This window comes from Ambystoma mexicanum, chromosome 12, assembly GCF_040938575.1.
Source record: "Ambystoma mexicanum isolate Mex_15411 chromosome 12, UKY_AmexF1_1, whole genome shotgun sequence".
In the NCBI taxonomy this organism is placed as follows: domain Eukaryota; kingdom Metazoa; phylum Chordata; class Amphibia; order Caudata; family Ambystomatidae; genus Ambystoma; species Ambystoma mexicanum.
In genome coordinates this window covers 155,875,622-155,890,887 of record NC_090936.1, presented here as the reverse complement: position 1 = coordinate 155,890,887, position 15,266 = coordinate 155,875,622, and the positions used below count along the sequence as shown (strand labels likewise).

Sequence of the window (15,266 nt, the reverse complement as noted above, 5' to 3'; positions counted from 1 at the left end):
CTTCCACTTGCTGATAGAATTACCCTTGGAATTGGAAAAAGTTCTTGGTTAATGCAAATTCGGTACACCACATAATGAAAGCACTGCTGACAGGATGTCCGTCTTCTCCGTTGAGCAGATTTTCTTCCACCACTTCTAGAGTAGCTCTTTTTGGTATTACTGTGTAAAGGGATTGTATATCAAGACCAATTAATAAGTTGTGTCCTGGGGTGAACTCAAGATTCTCAATTTTGTTAATGGCATCTGCAGTGTCTCTGAGATAGCTGGACATTTTCAGGACAAAGGGTCTTAGGTAAAAATCTGCATATTTCGACAAGGGTTCAAGAATCAAACTTACCCCTGACACAAGCCTCAAGAGCACTCGACACTTTGTCCTTGATAATGCCAACTAATTCCATAGTGGGGTCATTCTTCAGGGGACAATAACTTCTTTCATCACTGAGAAGCCTCATGCATTCATTGATTTAGTCAACATGATTTAATAGAACAATGGCTCCTCCTTTATCAGCCTGTCTAACTATAACCTCTTTGTTTTTGGCTAGTTTAGTTATGAGGGCACGTTGGATGTTGCTAAAATTGGAGTGATGACGATTATCCATTAGCTCTAATTTGCGTATTTCACACAACACCTGTTTTTCAAATACAATCGATTCCGGGGAGTGACTAAGTAGGAGCGTTGAAGGTAGATTTATTTCTTAAACCACTAAAATTAGTGTTGGTAAACTCATTACCTTCACTAAAGTATTCATTAAGATGTACTTTACGCATTAACCCCTGCAATTCGGTCCTAAATTCGAACAGGTCGTGTTTCTTAGTGGTCACAAAGTTCAGACCCTTATTCAGCCAAAAACAAAGAGGTTATAGTTAGACAGGCTGATAAAGGAGGAGCCATTGTTCTATTAAATCGTGTCGACTATATCAATGAATGCATGAGGCTTCTCAGTGATGAAAGAAGTTATTGTCCCCTGAAGAATGACCCCACTATGGAATTAGTTGGCATTATCAAGGACAAAGTGTCCAGTGCTCTTGAGGCTAAAATGATCAGTCAACAGGAATCTGAATACCTTACAGGAGAACAGGGAAGAGTCCCCGTGTTCTATATATTACCTAAAATACACAAAGGTTTAACTAATCCACCTGGTCGACCTATATTGTCAGGGGTAAGTTCGATTCTTGAACCCTTGTCGAAATATGCAGATTTTTACCTAAGACCCTTTGTCCTGAAAATGTCCAGCTATCTCAGAGACACTGCAGATGCCATTAACAAAATTGAGAATCTTGAGTTCACCCCAGGACACAATTTATTAATTGGTCTTGATATACAATCCCTTTACACAGTAATACCACAAAGAGCTACTCTAGAAGTGGTGGAAGAAAATCTGCTCAACAGGGAAGACGGACATCCTGTCAGCAGTGCTTTCATTATGTGGTGTACCGAATTTACATGAACCAAGAACTTTTTCCAATGCCAAGGGCATTTCTATCAGCAAGTGGAAGGCACGGCGATGGGGGAAGCTATGGCCCCTAACCTAGCCAACCTTTATGTTGATTTTTTTTTTTTAAATTATGATTTATCATGCAAACAATGCTTACAGAATCCATCTATGTAAGTGGTTGAGATATATAGATGATGTTTTCATTATTTGGGATGGCACTAAGGAGGAAGCCTCCACTTTTGTAGATTGGCTGAACAGCCAAAATAGATATCTCAAATTCTCCCAAGATATAAGTGAGGAAGAAATTAATTTTCTTGACATTACTATATTTCATCATCTGGGGGTGCTGAAAGTAAGACCATTTAGCAAAAGTACTGATAAGAAGGCCTTGTTAGACTATTCGAGTCATCATGCCAAACATATAAAATCCAATCTACCATTTGGACAGTTTATCAGGCTAAAAAGAAACAGCAGCTTAAAACAGGATTATTGTAAAAGTGCGGAGATCTTGACCAACAGACTTACTGAGAAAGGTTATCCAAAACAACTAATCAGAACAACGGCCAAGAGAGCCTATAACAACAACCGGGAGGCCTTATTGGAAAAAAGAGAAAAGAATGATAACAAAACTGGAATAGTGTTTGTAAATACCTTTTCAAACCTTTCTTATAAGATCAAAAACATTGTGAATAAGACCTGGAAAAAAGTCTATAAGGACAAAGAACCCCCCCCCACTTGTGGCGTTTAGAAGATGCCAAAATCTTAAAAACATGTTGGTGAGGAATGACATCTCTGAAATACAGAAACCTATGCCCCGACAGACCACTCTGTGGGGTTTCCCTACTGTGAAAGGCCATTTTCCATGAGGCCAGTGTACTATGTGCAGATTCACCAAGGAAACAACTCATGTTAATATTGGCCTAGAAACAGATGGGGTACTTGGTGAGATGACAAATTGTAATACAGAAAATGTAATTTATATGATTACGTGTCCTTGCGGTTTAAAGTATATTGGGAAAACCAACAGAAAATGTCGCATTAGGATGATAGAACATCGGAGCTGTATTAAAAATAAAGTGTTAACTGCACCAATGGTCAAACATTTTGTAGAAAAAGATCATAGCCATGAGAGTTTTGAATTGACTATTTTAAAAAAGGTTACAGGTTTGACTAAAAGTGATACGGCCTGCAGATTGGATAATTTTGAACAAAAGATGATCTTCAAAATTCAAAGCGATATTGATGGTTTAAATGAAGGAATTGATTGGCATCATGTAAAATTATGATTGATAAATTTTAATTATTGTTTGCCTTTAGGTCATTAACTGATTACAATAAAGTAAGAAGCACTTTCTGTATTTATGATTGATGCATGATGAGCTAAATCTGCTCTGAAAGATGTGATAAGCTAAATTTGGGCAACATTGCACTACGAAGGCAACACTCTTGTAGTCATTCTTTACATGTCCTTTTCATTCTTATGTACGAGGGGTGGATTTTTTCAACATCCGATATATTCAAGGCATCTTTGCGTCCCCCCCCCTGCCCCGCCTTATTTTTTGTCCCGAAGCCAGTCTTGTACTACCCCACCACCTTTTCTGGACTTGTTCTTATTACACCACCATATTCCCACGCCTATGCCTAAACAGGGCGCTTTGCCGGTTATGAGGCTTGTCTCTATTATGATAACTTCACCTAATGTATGCTCTGTTGGACAGCTCAGTGCGTTTCACCCTTATTTTGGTCCTGTGCTTCCCTAATAAATCAAGGGGATCCGTTAATTTATGATGTGCATGTAGGAATATTGCGATATATATGCTGATTTATATCGTTTTAGGCTCCGTAGCACTTTTCATTAAGGCGCACGATATGCTTACTATGTTGGTCGTGTATGAGAGTCCATCGTTTGTTTTCACTCTATTTATACTGTTGAATACGGAACCGGCGCGTATGTCTGGCGTAGCGCGTTCCATTGGAAATTCCCGTTTCAGGTAAATGTGCCTTGTGGCTGTGCTCGTTACGCGTTGATACTGTGGCATTTAGCCTGAGAGTAAGAGAAGTGATGTTATTAATGAGCAACGCGAATATGGCTGTATGTAGATTATCTAGCGTGTTTACTCGCATGTTCGAGAGCTAGTGCAGGATGCGTATTGGCGTGTCCTCCAGTATTGAGAACTTGCTTTTGGGTAGCATTGAGCGAGATTGGTATCTCATGCCCAGATGGTTATACTTAGGGTTGTGTTAATAGAGAATTACGCCATGAGAATTGACGTATTTGTTCATCTATTATGTCATTTCAGAGTGGTGTGCACTAATTGGCACGGTGTGGAGCAATTCAGATATGTAGTCCATCTATGGACGGAGACTAAAGGTGTGGACACCAAATAACGAACTATCCAGGTAATTTAGTGTTGTATTTCAATCAGCTATAAAAGGTATTAGTCTAGTCGATTTACCACGTGATATAACTGAGGTGTGTTGGCTTTGTTTCTTTGCAGATATCTGTTTGGTTTTTTGCGATTCACAAGCATAATGTTGTATTTGAGGAGCTTGATGTTTCAAGCACAAGGCAACGAATTTAAAGAAATCAGTTGCAGGAGGCTTAAGAATCAAAAGGTATATAGTCTCTGGAATTTTACAATTTGGTTGATGTTGTAACTGTTTTGGTAGCTTGCCTTTCTGAATTTATGAAGATAGAGGCCAGCTTTCCTATTTGGGAGAATTCGTTTCATGGCCACTAATATAAGTTTTTTCATTTTTGTTTTTAGATTTTTAGGATACCCCCCATTTTGGAAAGAAGTTGTTGCTTGATCCTTGAACTAGTGATGTTGAAGGAATTCACTTCTCTAATAAAAACTCCCCCGATGAATGCTCCGTCATTGAAGACATTGTGAACAGAAACATGTTGGGATTTTATTTTCTGAGACACATGTTAAAAAATGTATTCTTTATGTACGGTCTTGGTTATATGTTGTGAATTCTGTTATGTTATGTATTTATGATTTACACAGGTGATTTCCTTTAATTGAAGGTTGTCCAAGGGATAGAAATGGGTGTTTTTATGTTTTTATAAAATGTATGAATTCTTTTTAAAAGGACAATAATTTTTTTGAATAAATTGAATTGTAATTTAATAACATACTGAGGGTGTGCAGGACATTCATTTTTTCAGTTTGTTCTGTGTTAGATGAATTTACCTCGATTAGGCCAATGAGAAGATGGGTTTCGAACTATTCTTTACCTTCCTCCTTTGTGTATTTAAGGTGGTTAGGGAGATACACCGTGAAAATATTGTCGTATTTTTGCAGGAAGTTTTGGCGAGGGAGGGGTTTCCTTGTAGCATATTAACTGACAATGCCTTACATTTTTACAGTTGTTTTTTTTAAGGAGTATGTGCTAAATTGTGGTATAAACCATAAGCGAACAGCATTATACCACCCGAGGGGAACAGATTAGTGGAAAGAATGAACAGGTGCATTATGGAAGGGATCTGTTTAGCTGGAGTGTGTGGTTTAGACAGGAAGACAGCAGTCAAGGAAAGGTAGTGTGCGTTGAGGATGGCTTTCCATTCTGTTACAGGAGTGTCACCTTTTGAGCTTATGAGAGGTCGAAGAGGTTTTTCAGAAGTGAGTCCCACCTGGTTAGGGAGAGGTGGTGATTCGGACTGTGAGGTTGAGGAGATGAGGAGGAATCTAAAAGGAAAGCAAGAAGAGTATGTCATGAGGGAGGAGAAGAGGTAAGAAGGAACTCCTAGTGGAATGCGGCGAGTTGGTGAGGATCAGGAAATCCATGATAAAGAGGAAAGGTGATTTGTTATATTCTGATCCCATGCGTGTTGTTGCTGTAATGAAGGGTGCTGTTAGAGTGAGTGGACGACAAGTGTCGAATAAAAATAGAATTGCCATTGTGCGGAGAAGTTGGGTGTGATAACTGAGGGAGACGTGTTATAATGATGCTTATGTAAATAGTTATTTGTGTAGATCATGTATGATGTACATGATGTTCTTAGTGGAATGTTAGCACAACCAATATGATGTAGTGTAGAACGTTTATGTTACTGTGTAGAATGTTTAGGCTTGAGGTTAGTTTTGTACCAGTTGTTACTGCCCCAGCCTGGAGGAAAGACGTGCTGGGGGTCTGTGTGCATCTTACTTTGAATAAAGACTGATTATTATATACAACCCGTGTGGAATCATTCTCACAGTTTTCAATTGCATTCCCTTTTGAGAATCTGGTCCAATGTGTCCTTCTACCCTTTATAAAAACATATTTAAAAAAAGATTACTTTAATTTTAAAATGAGTTGGCAGCCCACCATTCCCTCCTGCATCCACAGAACATCATCTTTGAAATTATTTACTATGGTTTCAAACTTTCTACCACTTTTGGCTTCCAATCGTTTGCTTTTTCATTCTTCTTTCTCAAATATTAATCTTTAAAATTTCACTTCAAAACCAGTTTCCGATTAAATCATCATCATCATCGTCGTCATCGTCATTGGTAAAGCGCTTTTCACCACTGGTATGCTCCCAGCGCGTTGGAGGTTGAACGCCCTTGGGGGACCGAAGTCCGTGTATGAGAAATTTGTCAGGGCATTTTAATATGTGTGTGTGGATTTTAGCCAAAGCAAAGTTGGGTTAAGTCGGCCAGGTCCCTACTAGCGATCAATATGAAGCAGGCACTTGAATGTGTGCTTTGAAGTTGACAAGAGAGATTGCAAGGGTAGTAGGCTCATCACCAGTGTTTTCTTTAACACGCCACAGTACAGTTCTGCACTTCTGAATGGAACCAGAAATTGACTCACCTCATCAAAAAACTATTAAATGCAACACATAAGGTTTTAATATGTTCTATTTTAAATATAATATATTTGACAACTTACCTCAATAAGCCATGGTTTAAGCTTATCATCAATGATAATATCATATCCATAGCACTCAAAGCAGTGTTTGTCATTATTCATCACAGGCTAAAATAAAAAGCAAATCACCTTTTATTAGAATAGAATAAAATGAAATACATAACCACACTATTTTATTGATCCTTGTTAATCCTTAGTATATATAACCAACCACCCCGACCCATAACGGGACTGAGCAAAACACCTAATGCTGGCATCAGTGGAGGAAAGCTTTATTATTCTCATAAGGCATCAGTTGTATCAATGCCAGGCCAGTAATAAACACTTAAAACAGTTGCCAATAGTACAGTATGTGGTCAGCCTCCAGGAGAGCAACCACCCTGCGAAAGGCATGGAAAGTATTTTTTAATCCCACAGCACACCAAGCTTGAAAATCAAAAAGTGATCGATTAACAAGAAATAATCACATTTTTAGAGAACCTACAATACTGGCCACAAGTAAGCCTATGAGTTGAAATATTTTTGTTTTTGTTTTACAAAGCATGGCTGTCAAGACCTGAGCAAGTAAATCAATGAGGATCTTGGTATTGCATCCAAAACCGATAAAATCATCATTGATATTCTAGGGAGCAGATGTGACAGCGAGACAAGCATGACATTTTTGTTTATTGAACGGGATTTCCCATCAGCATGAGCATTAAATCCCTCACACGTTCTGGTACTACACGTTTCCCAAGGTACAAACTGGAGCACATACCCGCAGAAGAAGATAGTCTTCAAGACCTTTCAACACCCCAAGTAAAAATGAAAGAAACTACCATATATCTGGCACTCTAATAGGCACCCCAAACCTTTTCCCACAAATCAAGGGTAAACCAGCGTTGCCAATAGACATCTCTGCGAGTTACCTGTGCTTCTCTTAAATGGCCCTTTATATGCCGCCCAACTACTGCAATACATATTCTTTGGACAAATTTGGGGAGTTTATACCAAGCACAAATGCACACACGTAAACATAGAAGCACAAACGTTCATCGACCTGGCAACTGTGGGCTACCTTGATGCCTTTGGAATATCTGCACTTCTTTCTTTATTCTCCAAGAACTAAAAATGGTGCAAACTAGATATGCCCTGTTTTTGTACTTTTGAATATTGCCTAATGTTTACTTGCAGTGATAATGAGATTGAAAATGGGTAAGAATTTGACGAAGGTTTTACCTCTACATCGTTTACTGCCTAAAGCCTAATCAGCCACACCTCTGGCAAGGTCATGGACCATGTTAACTTGTAAGCCGTCTATTCAGCTAACCCTCACACAAACAACGTTGCCTCTGAATCAGAATTACTGACTGATTTCGGTTGATCTATGAATCACATTGTTCTATTTTTATTTGCTGTCAAGATCCTTTTAAATTTGACAGAGGAAACTACAGTAAAAGTACACAGCTTCCCCCCACAACCCCTCTTAAAAAGTTGGTCCGAGTTTCATATTCTTTGTTGGAGCCCAACCAACACCTTAAATGAATATTAAACTTGCGCTTTCACCTCTTCTCTCTCGTTAGTACATTGTGGGCATTAGCTTAAAATGTATTTTGATGGGAGGGTACAATGAAGCAGTGGGGGTTAAAGGCAGGTACAATCCCTGGGTAAAACACCTACTCAACATCTCACTCCTAAATGTAAATGTGCAGCAGCCTGTGTAACACCCAGGAATTTCCTAGTCCTATAGGGCTGTCAGGAAATTGGCCATGGCTGTTCCAATGAAGCATGCTGTCAACCCCTTTTATGCTTCGTTGCTCTAGACCGTTGCTTGGTGGAACAGGTCATCAGTAAGGCATCCTATTAGGCACTAGATCCAGAAAGAGAATTGGCAAAAGATGAGTGAATTTTGTTCTGTTGTGCTAAGCAGCTGGATGGGATATGCCCAGGGGTTGACAAGACTCAGACAACCCATAGGAATGCTTTCCCCCGGCAAGAGACATTCGCATGGGCAGCCACACAGCAAGGGAATATGTAGTTAAGAAGCTATCCCGACCAAATGTGTGCAGCCCATTTATTATTTTCACTCTTCTGTGTATTGATCCTTGAATAAATCTATGTTGAAAGAGAATTACCTGTCTGGCCTATGATTGATTCATGTCTGTTTCATGACAGACCACAGAAGAACGATTTCTCCCTGATAATCAAATAAGCTTTTTATTGACGAGTGAATAAACCTATGTTGAAAAAGAATTACCTCTGAGGCCTACAACGGGTCCAAGTCTGCTTCATGATACACCCGTGAAGAGCGATGTCTGCCTGCTAACCAAAATCAAATGAACTAGTATTAAATGAAGCATGAAGCAGCACATACGTGTGGCCAGAAGAGAATGCAGAAAACAACATGTCTCTTTGGCTTTACTACTGTTTAACCTTGGCAAAATCATGATGATTTGCTACCAATCCATTATCTGAAACAGTCAATGCAAGAGCCCATGCTCACTTTCAGTATAAGATAAACAGTAGTCTGAAATAGATTGCAGGTGCCATTTGGCCTATCCCCATTACTGGTCACAATCTCCACCCTTTTCTGCACATTACACTAATGGCAGTGAGCTGCCCACATGCAACAATAGCCAGTCAGATCCATGAGCATTCTTTTTTTGTTGGTCACTATTCTGGCTTGTGATCATTATGGTCCCCCCTGACAATCGGGCTGGTCTGGTGGCAGTTTACACATGATCCACAGTCAAGGCCATGAGACGTGGTTTAGCGATCTGGTGCTGCTCCGAATTGTTAGCTTCCAGGGAGGCTCGGCTTTCATAACCCATTCAATAGGTTGCTTCAAGAAGTCAGCATACCTGTATTTCTTACCTTGCTCCCATACAGTAGTGTACGAGCAATGGGAGATTACCAAGCCGGTATGGAAGTCGTGAACTTTCTTCCGAGGTCTCGGATAGTATTTAATGGCTGTAGATGCAGGAGGAAGAAGCATCATACATCTTCTGCTCCTCTCACTTGCTCCTTGCTTCAATGAGTGTGTGCCCATGTTTTGTTACTTAGCCCACAATTATTTGGTCTCTTGAGACTCATTCTAAAGAGTCTTTACAAAAGTGAGTTTTCTTCGTACTTGGAGATTCCCAAATTCCTTCAAAGGGATCCACTGTGCTTAACTCTGGGTTCAACACAGCGTGGCTCTGTGGCATCAGGGAAAGAGCTGATCATATCCATTCCGACACACAAAGAGCCTAAAACAGAGGGATCAGATCCAGGATCTGGTCTCATCAATAAATAATTAGAATACTGAGGTGCAGACAATAGAGTCTAAACACTGCAATGGTCCAGTTCTGAATAATTATTCTGCCTTCGAGTCAGCTTCCTGTCAAATATCTAAACATATAGCTTTTTGCTGAAAAGTCAAGGCACTATGAATGTCTTGCCTATATTACTAAATTCAAGCAGCATGCTGCAGAGCCTCAGCTGTGAGAAAGTTCACAGCCTACATTGCATGAGAGAGCTTCCTAGAAATAAATCAAGCATGAGCTGGCCAGTTTGCTCATCCATCTTTCTTCAAAGGGTTGTTCAACTTTGAAGGGGATGACAGAAGTGTTATCTTGTGCCCCCATAGCTCCTCAATCAAATGACATTATGCATGTTTCTAAATATTGTACTGTTCTGGGTTGGAGCCAATGCAAATTGTTGCCATTTGCAGACCACTGTCTGTTGAGACTCAGATGTAAAAAGGGGCCTGGGATTCTGGTTTCTCCTGTGTCCCTTTTCCGACACACTTTGCTCTTCTTTGGCAGTTGGGCGATGGAAGGGTCTGTCTTTCGGTGCTGTTTCAAGGCACCTCCTTCCTCCTCTGGTCTGTTGGTCTGGTTCTCCTCCCATGAACAGACCTCCACGGGTCTGTTATTGGCAAATAGCCTACCCGGCACGCCAACAATAGGGCTCGCCACCGGTCCTTTTTGAGCATCCCTTCAGGCACTGTTATGGACTTTGTGAGGGGTCCGAATTGTAAGGCAGGCAACTTTTAGATGATTTCACAAAATATGCCATTTTATTAAACAATAAGTTTCAGTAAACACATCACCATCCCTACCCTGATGAGGATTTCCCTGCCTAACAAACTAAAGGAAACACGCTAACAAAGGATATTTGCTCACACTTGTACATAAAATACACAAGGAAATATATGGCAATTCACAACATCCTCAATTGTATTTATATTATGTTCACAGTCTCTCTTTATAACATGGGTGAACTTCACTGCCCCAGGTTTTAAGATGGATTTAGTTCCAATGTTCAGCAAAAAGAAACACAAAAACCTGGGTTTGTAACAAAGTTACCACACAGTTCTTTGCTCCTTCAATTCCGCAAAAGAAAAGTCTTAATCCAGGGTTCAACAAAAGAAAGATGACTCTTCTTCCTTGAAAAATGATTTCCACTTAATCAAACAGCATGAATGATATTCTTAGTCCAGATGATTTGCCACAACTTCTCTTACCAGGCCCACATTACAAGATTCATCATGCACGTCTACTCGCCTACCCGATAGTTTTCAACAATCAACAGCGCTTCTGAAGTTCTAAATCTACTGACAACCATCAGTTTACCACAGCGTCAGCGTCAGACTTTCAACAACTTTTCAGATAAAATAAGATTCACTTTAGTGTTCCTCAAAACCTTCATGTAAGCAAGGCACTCTTCTTCTGAACATTCACTTTCCAGAAGGCCAGCTTCTTTGCCACTCTTGTCTTTCTGCAACATCAATAACCAAAGGCCCTTTTGGCTTGGCAATGTGAGTTTTTAAACTAGCTTCAATTGAATGGAACAATCACAATCAACAAGCTTCACCCCTTTAAAACCATGCATTTGCCCCTATTCTTCCCGGTGGGCCCATAGGTTCAGTGGTATCCCTTGCTGTTAGTCTCTTTTGGCTCTGGACATTGCTTGCACAACTCTTGGCTTTGGGCAATGCTTGCACCACTCTTGGCTTTGGATAATGCTTGTACCACTCTTGGCTTTGGGCAATGCTTGTTTGTTCCCTGGAACTCACAATTTAAAGTTCAGTCACTTAAATTCAGTGCTACAATGTTTTTCTGCTTTACAAATGATCCTATAGCTTAGCCTTCACTTTCAGAATCATTTTTCAGCTCGCACGATGAGTATTTCAGCCGCTTTCTGTAGTTTAATATTCAATTAGAACTATTCCAGCAATTTCATGTCAAACATTCAACAGTTGGGTTTACATTGTTTTTCCTCATACACGAATATACAAGTGCTACTTTTGTTGCATTTCATTGTCCAACAATTCACTCATACGCGAGTGATTCTCCTTTGCTACAGTCACCTGCCTTTTTTCGCCGAAGGCATTAGAATGCTTGGTGACACTCACTGGCTTCTGCCTTCAATCCTTTCACGTGCTGCAGGACTTCCACTGCTTTGGCTCCTTTTGAGCAGGCAAACTACCTCACTGAAGTTGCCTTCGTTCCCGCCACGGAAACAGAGCTCAGCTGGCTCCTGAGAGCCTCAGCTGCACACCAGCTCCCAGCCACAGTCCCTGGCACGCTTCCTTCTGCACAGTCTCTGCAATACCGTTCTTCCTTCACACTTTCCGCTGTGCAAATCTCTGCTCTTCAGAATTATGGGGAAAAGGCCCCTCTCAGTATCGGCAGCTGGAATCTGCTTTTCAGTGGTCCCGGCAACCCTTCTTTCCTACAACTTCTGCGTGGACTACCAACAACGGGCTCTCCTTCTGCTGCTGCTGGTACTACTACTGCTGCTGTTTCCAACTCCACCTGCATCTCCATCTAATGGCCTGCACCTGAGGGGGCCTTTTAAGCCTTCGTCTGCAACATTTCTCGTGAGCCCTCTTCCTCGTCCCAGTATTGAAGTCCCCAACAACAATTAGGTTTTCTAGTCAGTTTTCTACCTTCAAACATGGGTTAATTTCTCATACATGTATTTAAGGTAAAATCGCAAGAGTTTACTTGGAAAGGGGAAGGCATTTCATTTGAGCCATCACATAGAGATGTCCTTCCACTGTACCTCTGGGAGATAGAGTGGAATAAGTCTCAGACAGGCTTTCCCTCAAGATGTTTAGGGATTTCACACAAAAGAAAATTAGCTCTACCCACGTCAGAATGTTCAATATGTGGATTAGATAAATAACGACAATAAGCCACTACCTGCCTTGGTACTTGTAAAAGATTCTTCCTTTTTAAGGACAAATACCATGTCTCATCCGGAAGGATCTCATCACCACCCTGAGCCTGGTCTCCTGCCAGGTGATCCTCCTGCAGAGCACCAACAGCAAGGTCACCTGGGAGGAGACTTTCGGCAGGGGTTTGGTAAGGGATCCGTAGGATTCATCACAATTTCCTCAGCTCTGCTGGTCGGACAGCATGCCGCTCTGATATATTTCATTTATAATGCGCATATACACAAGTGCAGTCCCTTTTTCTCCATAGCTGCTTTCTGACAGCAAGGTAGTGTCTCCTTCGGTTTCCCAGCCTCCTCGATCTTGCGGGTAAAACTCCCAGTCTCACTTTCGAATGGTTTGTGTACTCCAACGTATTCATCTTTGACATGTAATGTCCAGCTTCGGCTGCTTGGGAAAACTTTTTCAGTAGAGGATGCTCTGCGTCTGCGACGAGCTAGTGTCCCTCGAAGGCCTCCATCGAGGGTGACATCATCAGAGGTTATAAGTAGCATGCACAGTGCCCGTTTGTCTCAGTTTATTTTTTAGCAAACGCGTTTGCTTTGTGAGAAACTTGGCATGGCTCGTACTTGTGAAGTATACTTCTCTCTTTATCGAGATATCGACTTGTTATGTCTTCGTCATCTACACCTTTGACACCTTGGTCTGGTTTAAAGAAATGCAAAAAATGCGGATTGAAGAAGTCCATCACTGATCTGCATCGAGTTGGTCTGTGGTGCCTCGGCGAGGCCACGAAACTGACACATGTTCCAAGTGTCAATCCATGACAGAAAAGGCCTTGAGGGAACGAAAGGGGAAGCTCCAGGTAGGAAACTCCACCCCCCCCTCCAAGTGCCAATCTGCTAGGCCTTTGACCGATGAGACTGTCTCATATGCAAAATGAAACAAGCCTTCTCCTGCAGAACGAAAACATTGTACATGCTATCTCTGCAGTCCTGTAGTCAACGCTATATTCTCTGTGCTAAACATTGTGTTAGTCTGCCAAGACTCATTTTTGTTATATTAACATTTTATACTGTTTTCTGCTGCGAAAATAGTTGTCTCTCCGTGCTCAGAATGAAGCATAATCATATGGACAGAAACACAAAGCATATCTCTAGCGCCTAAAAGCACACTATATTGGGCTATAAATGACAAGTATGCATAATTACATGGCTCTCCGCAAATATGGAACCATGATACCTTAGAGCAAAACTATAGTGCTCAAACATAGCCTATTCTAGATGAATTCAAAATGAATGCATGCATGAATGAATGATTAATGAATGTATTAGGCCACGCTAAACAAACCATAGAAAATCCCAGATTGACAATCATTCAAGAGAGAGATCGATATCGTCAACGCCTTCAAAGCCCACAAAGCTGTTGGTGCCCATCGGGTCCTCGACCCTTATTAAGTCGTTACACGCGACACACATGATAGCCAAGACACACATGAGCCTCATTGCCCCAGATTGGTCCAGGAGGACATGGTACCCGGACCTTCTAGACATGTCCATCTGCCCTCTGATGCGTCTTCCCCCAAGAAAGGACCTTCTCTTGCACGAGGAGGGTTGGGTTCTCCATCCAGAGGTAAAAACTCAACCTCCATGCTTGGTTTCTGAAAGGCTGAGATACAATTTGGGACCTCCCGGATGACATAATGGAGGTGTTGCTTTCGGCCAGCAACCAAATCTCTGTATCATTGCCATTGGAATATGTTGTGCGACTGGTGCAGAGAAAAAAATGTTGATCCTTTTCAGTGTATAACTCCTGATATTTTATCCTTTTTGCTTTCATTAGCGCATAAAGGTCTTCAGGTTGCCACCATCAAGGGCTACTTGGCAGCACTCTCAATCTTTAAGCGCTCATTAGAAGAATGCTTCTATTTCAGCATCCCCTTGATGACTCAATTTCTAAAAGGGCTCACAAATGTGTTCCCTCCATCTCCTTTTCAGGTTCCGGTTTGGGACCTCAACCTGCTTTTAACATTTCTGATGTGTGCTCCGTTTGAAGCTTTGCACATGTGTCGATTGAGGTTGTTAACCTTTAAGACCATACTGTTGGTTGCTATAACATCCACCCGTAGAGTGAGCGCATTGCAAGCATTTTCTTCCAAGCCACCCTTCACTGTATTCCACAAGGACAGGTTTGTGTTACGGCTTAAACCCTCCTTCTTGCCTAAGGTAGTTTCGGACTTTCATTTAAGTCAGAAGATTGTGCTACCAGTTTTCTATCCTCCACCTCATCCTGGGAAGGAAGAGGAAAGGCTCCATAGGTTGGACCCTAGGAGAGCATTAAGCTTTTACATTTCCAGAATGTCGAAGTTCAGAGTGGACGACCAGCTCTTTGTAGGATATACAGGACACAACCTAGGCCAGGCTGTTTCCAAACAGACCTTGTCTAGATAATCATTATCGCCATATATGAGTGCTGTAGACTGGCAGGCAAAGACCCTCCTGAGGGTTTACAAGCCCATTCCACCAGGGGCATGGCTACATCGACAGCCCTTGAAAAGGGTGTCACTATTAAGAACATATGTGATGCGGAAACGTGGTCATCAATACACACGTTTACGAAGCATTATTCTGTGGACACTTCCCATGCTCATGATGTCGCTTTTGGTAAGGAGGTACTTAACTCTGCCCTTTAAGATTCCCATAGGGTCGCGCCAGGTTCACTTTCCTAATTTACATATCTCGTGCATGCGGTTTACTTTTGAACACATTTACTAACACACTCCATTATTCTTTAATTTAACATTTACACTCTTTACATGCTGCTTTAAT

The 15,266-nt window shown here is 41.2% G+C and overlaps 1 protein-coding gene across 1 annotated transcript in view; it reads right to left on the bottom strand.

Moving 5' to 3' along the window:
* Positions 1 to 15,266, bottom strand: part of TTLL1 (TTL family tubulin polyglutamylase complex subunit L1) — a 500,816-nt gene that overhangs the window by 142,065 nt on the left and 343,485 nt on the right. Inside the window, exon 8 of the mRNA XM_069628218.1 lies at positions 6,318 to 6,404. Coding sequence (XP_069484319.1) covers positions 6,318 to 6,404 — 87 coding nt within the window. The remainder of the gene's footprint in view (positions 1 to 6,317; positions 6,405 to 15,266) is intronic.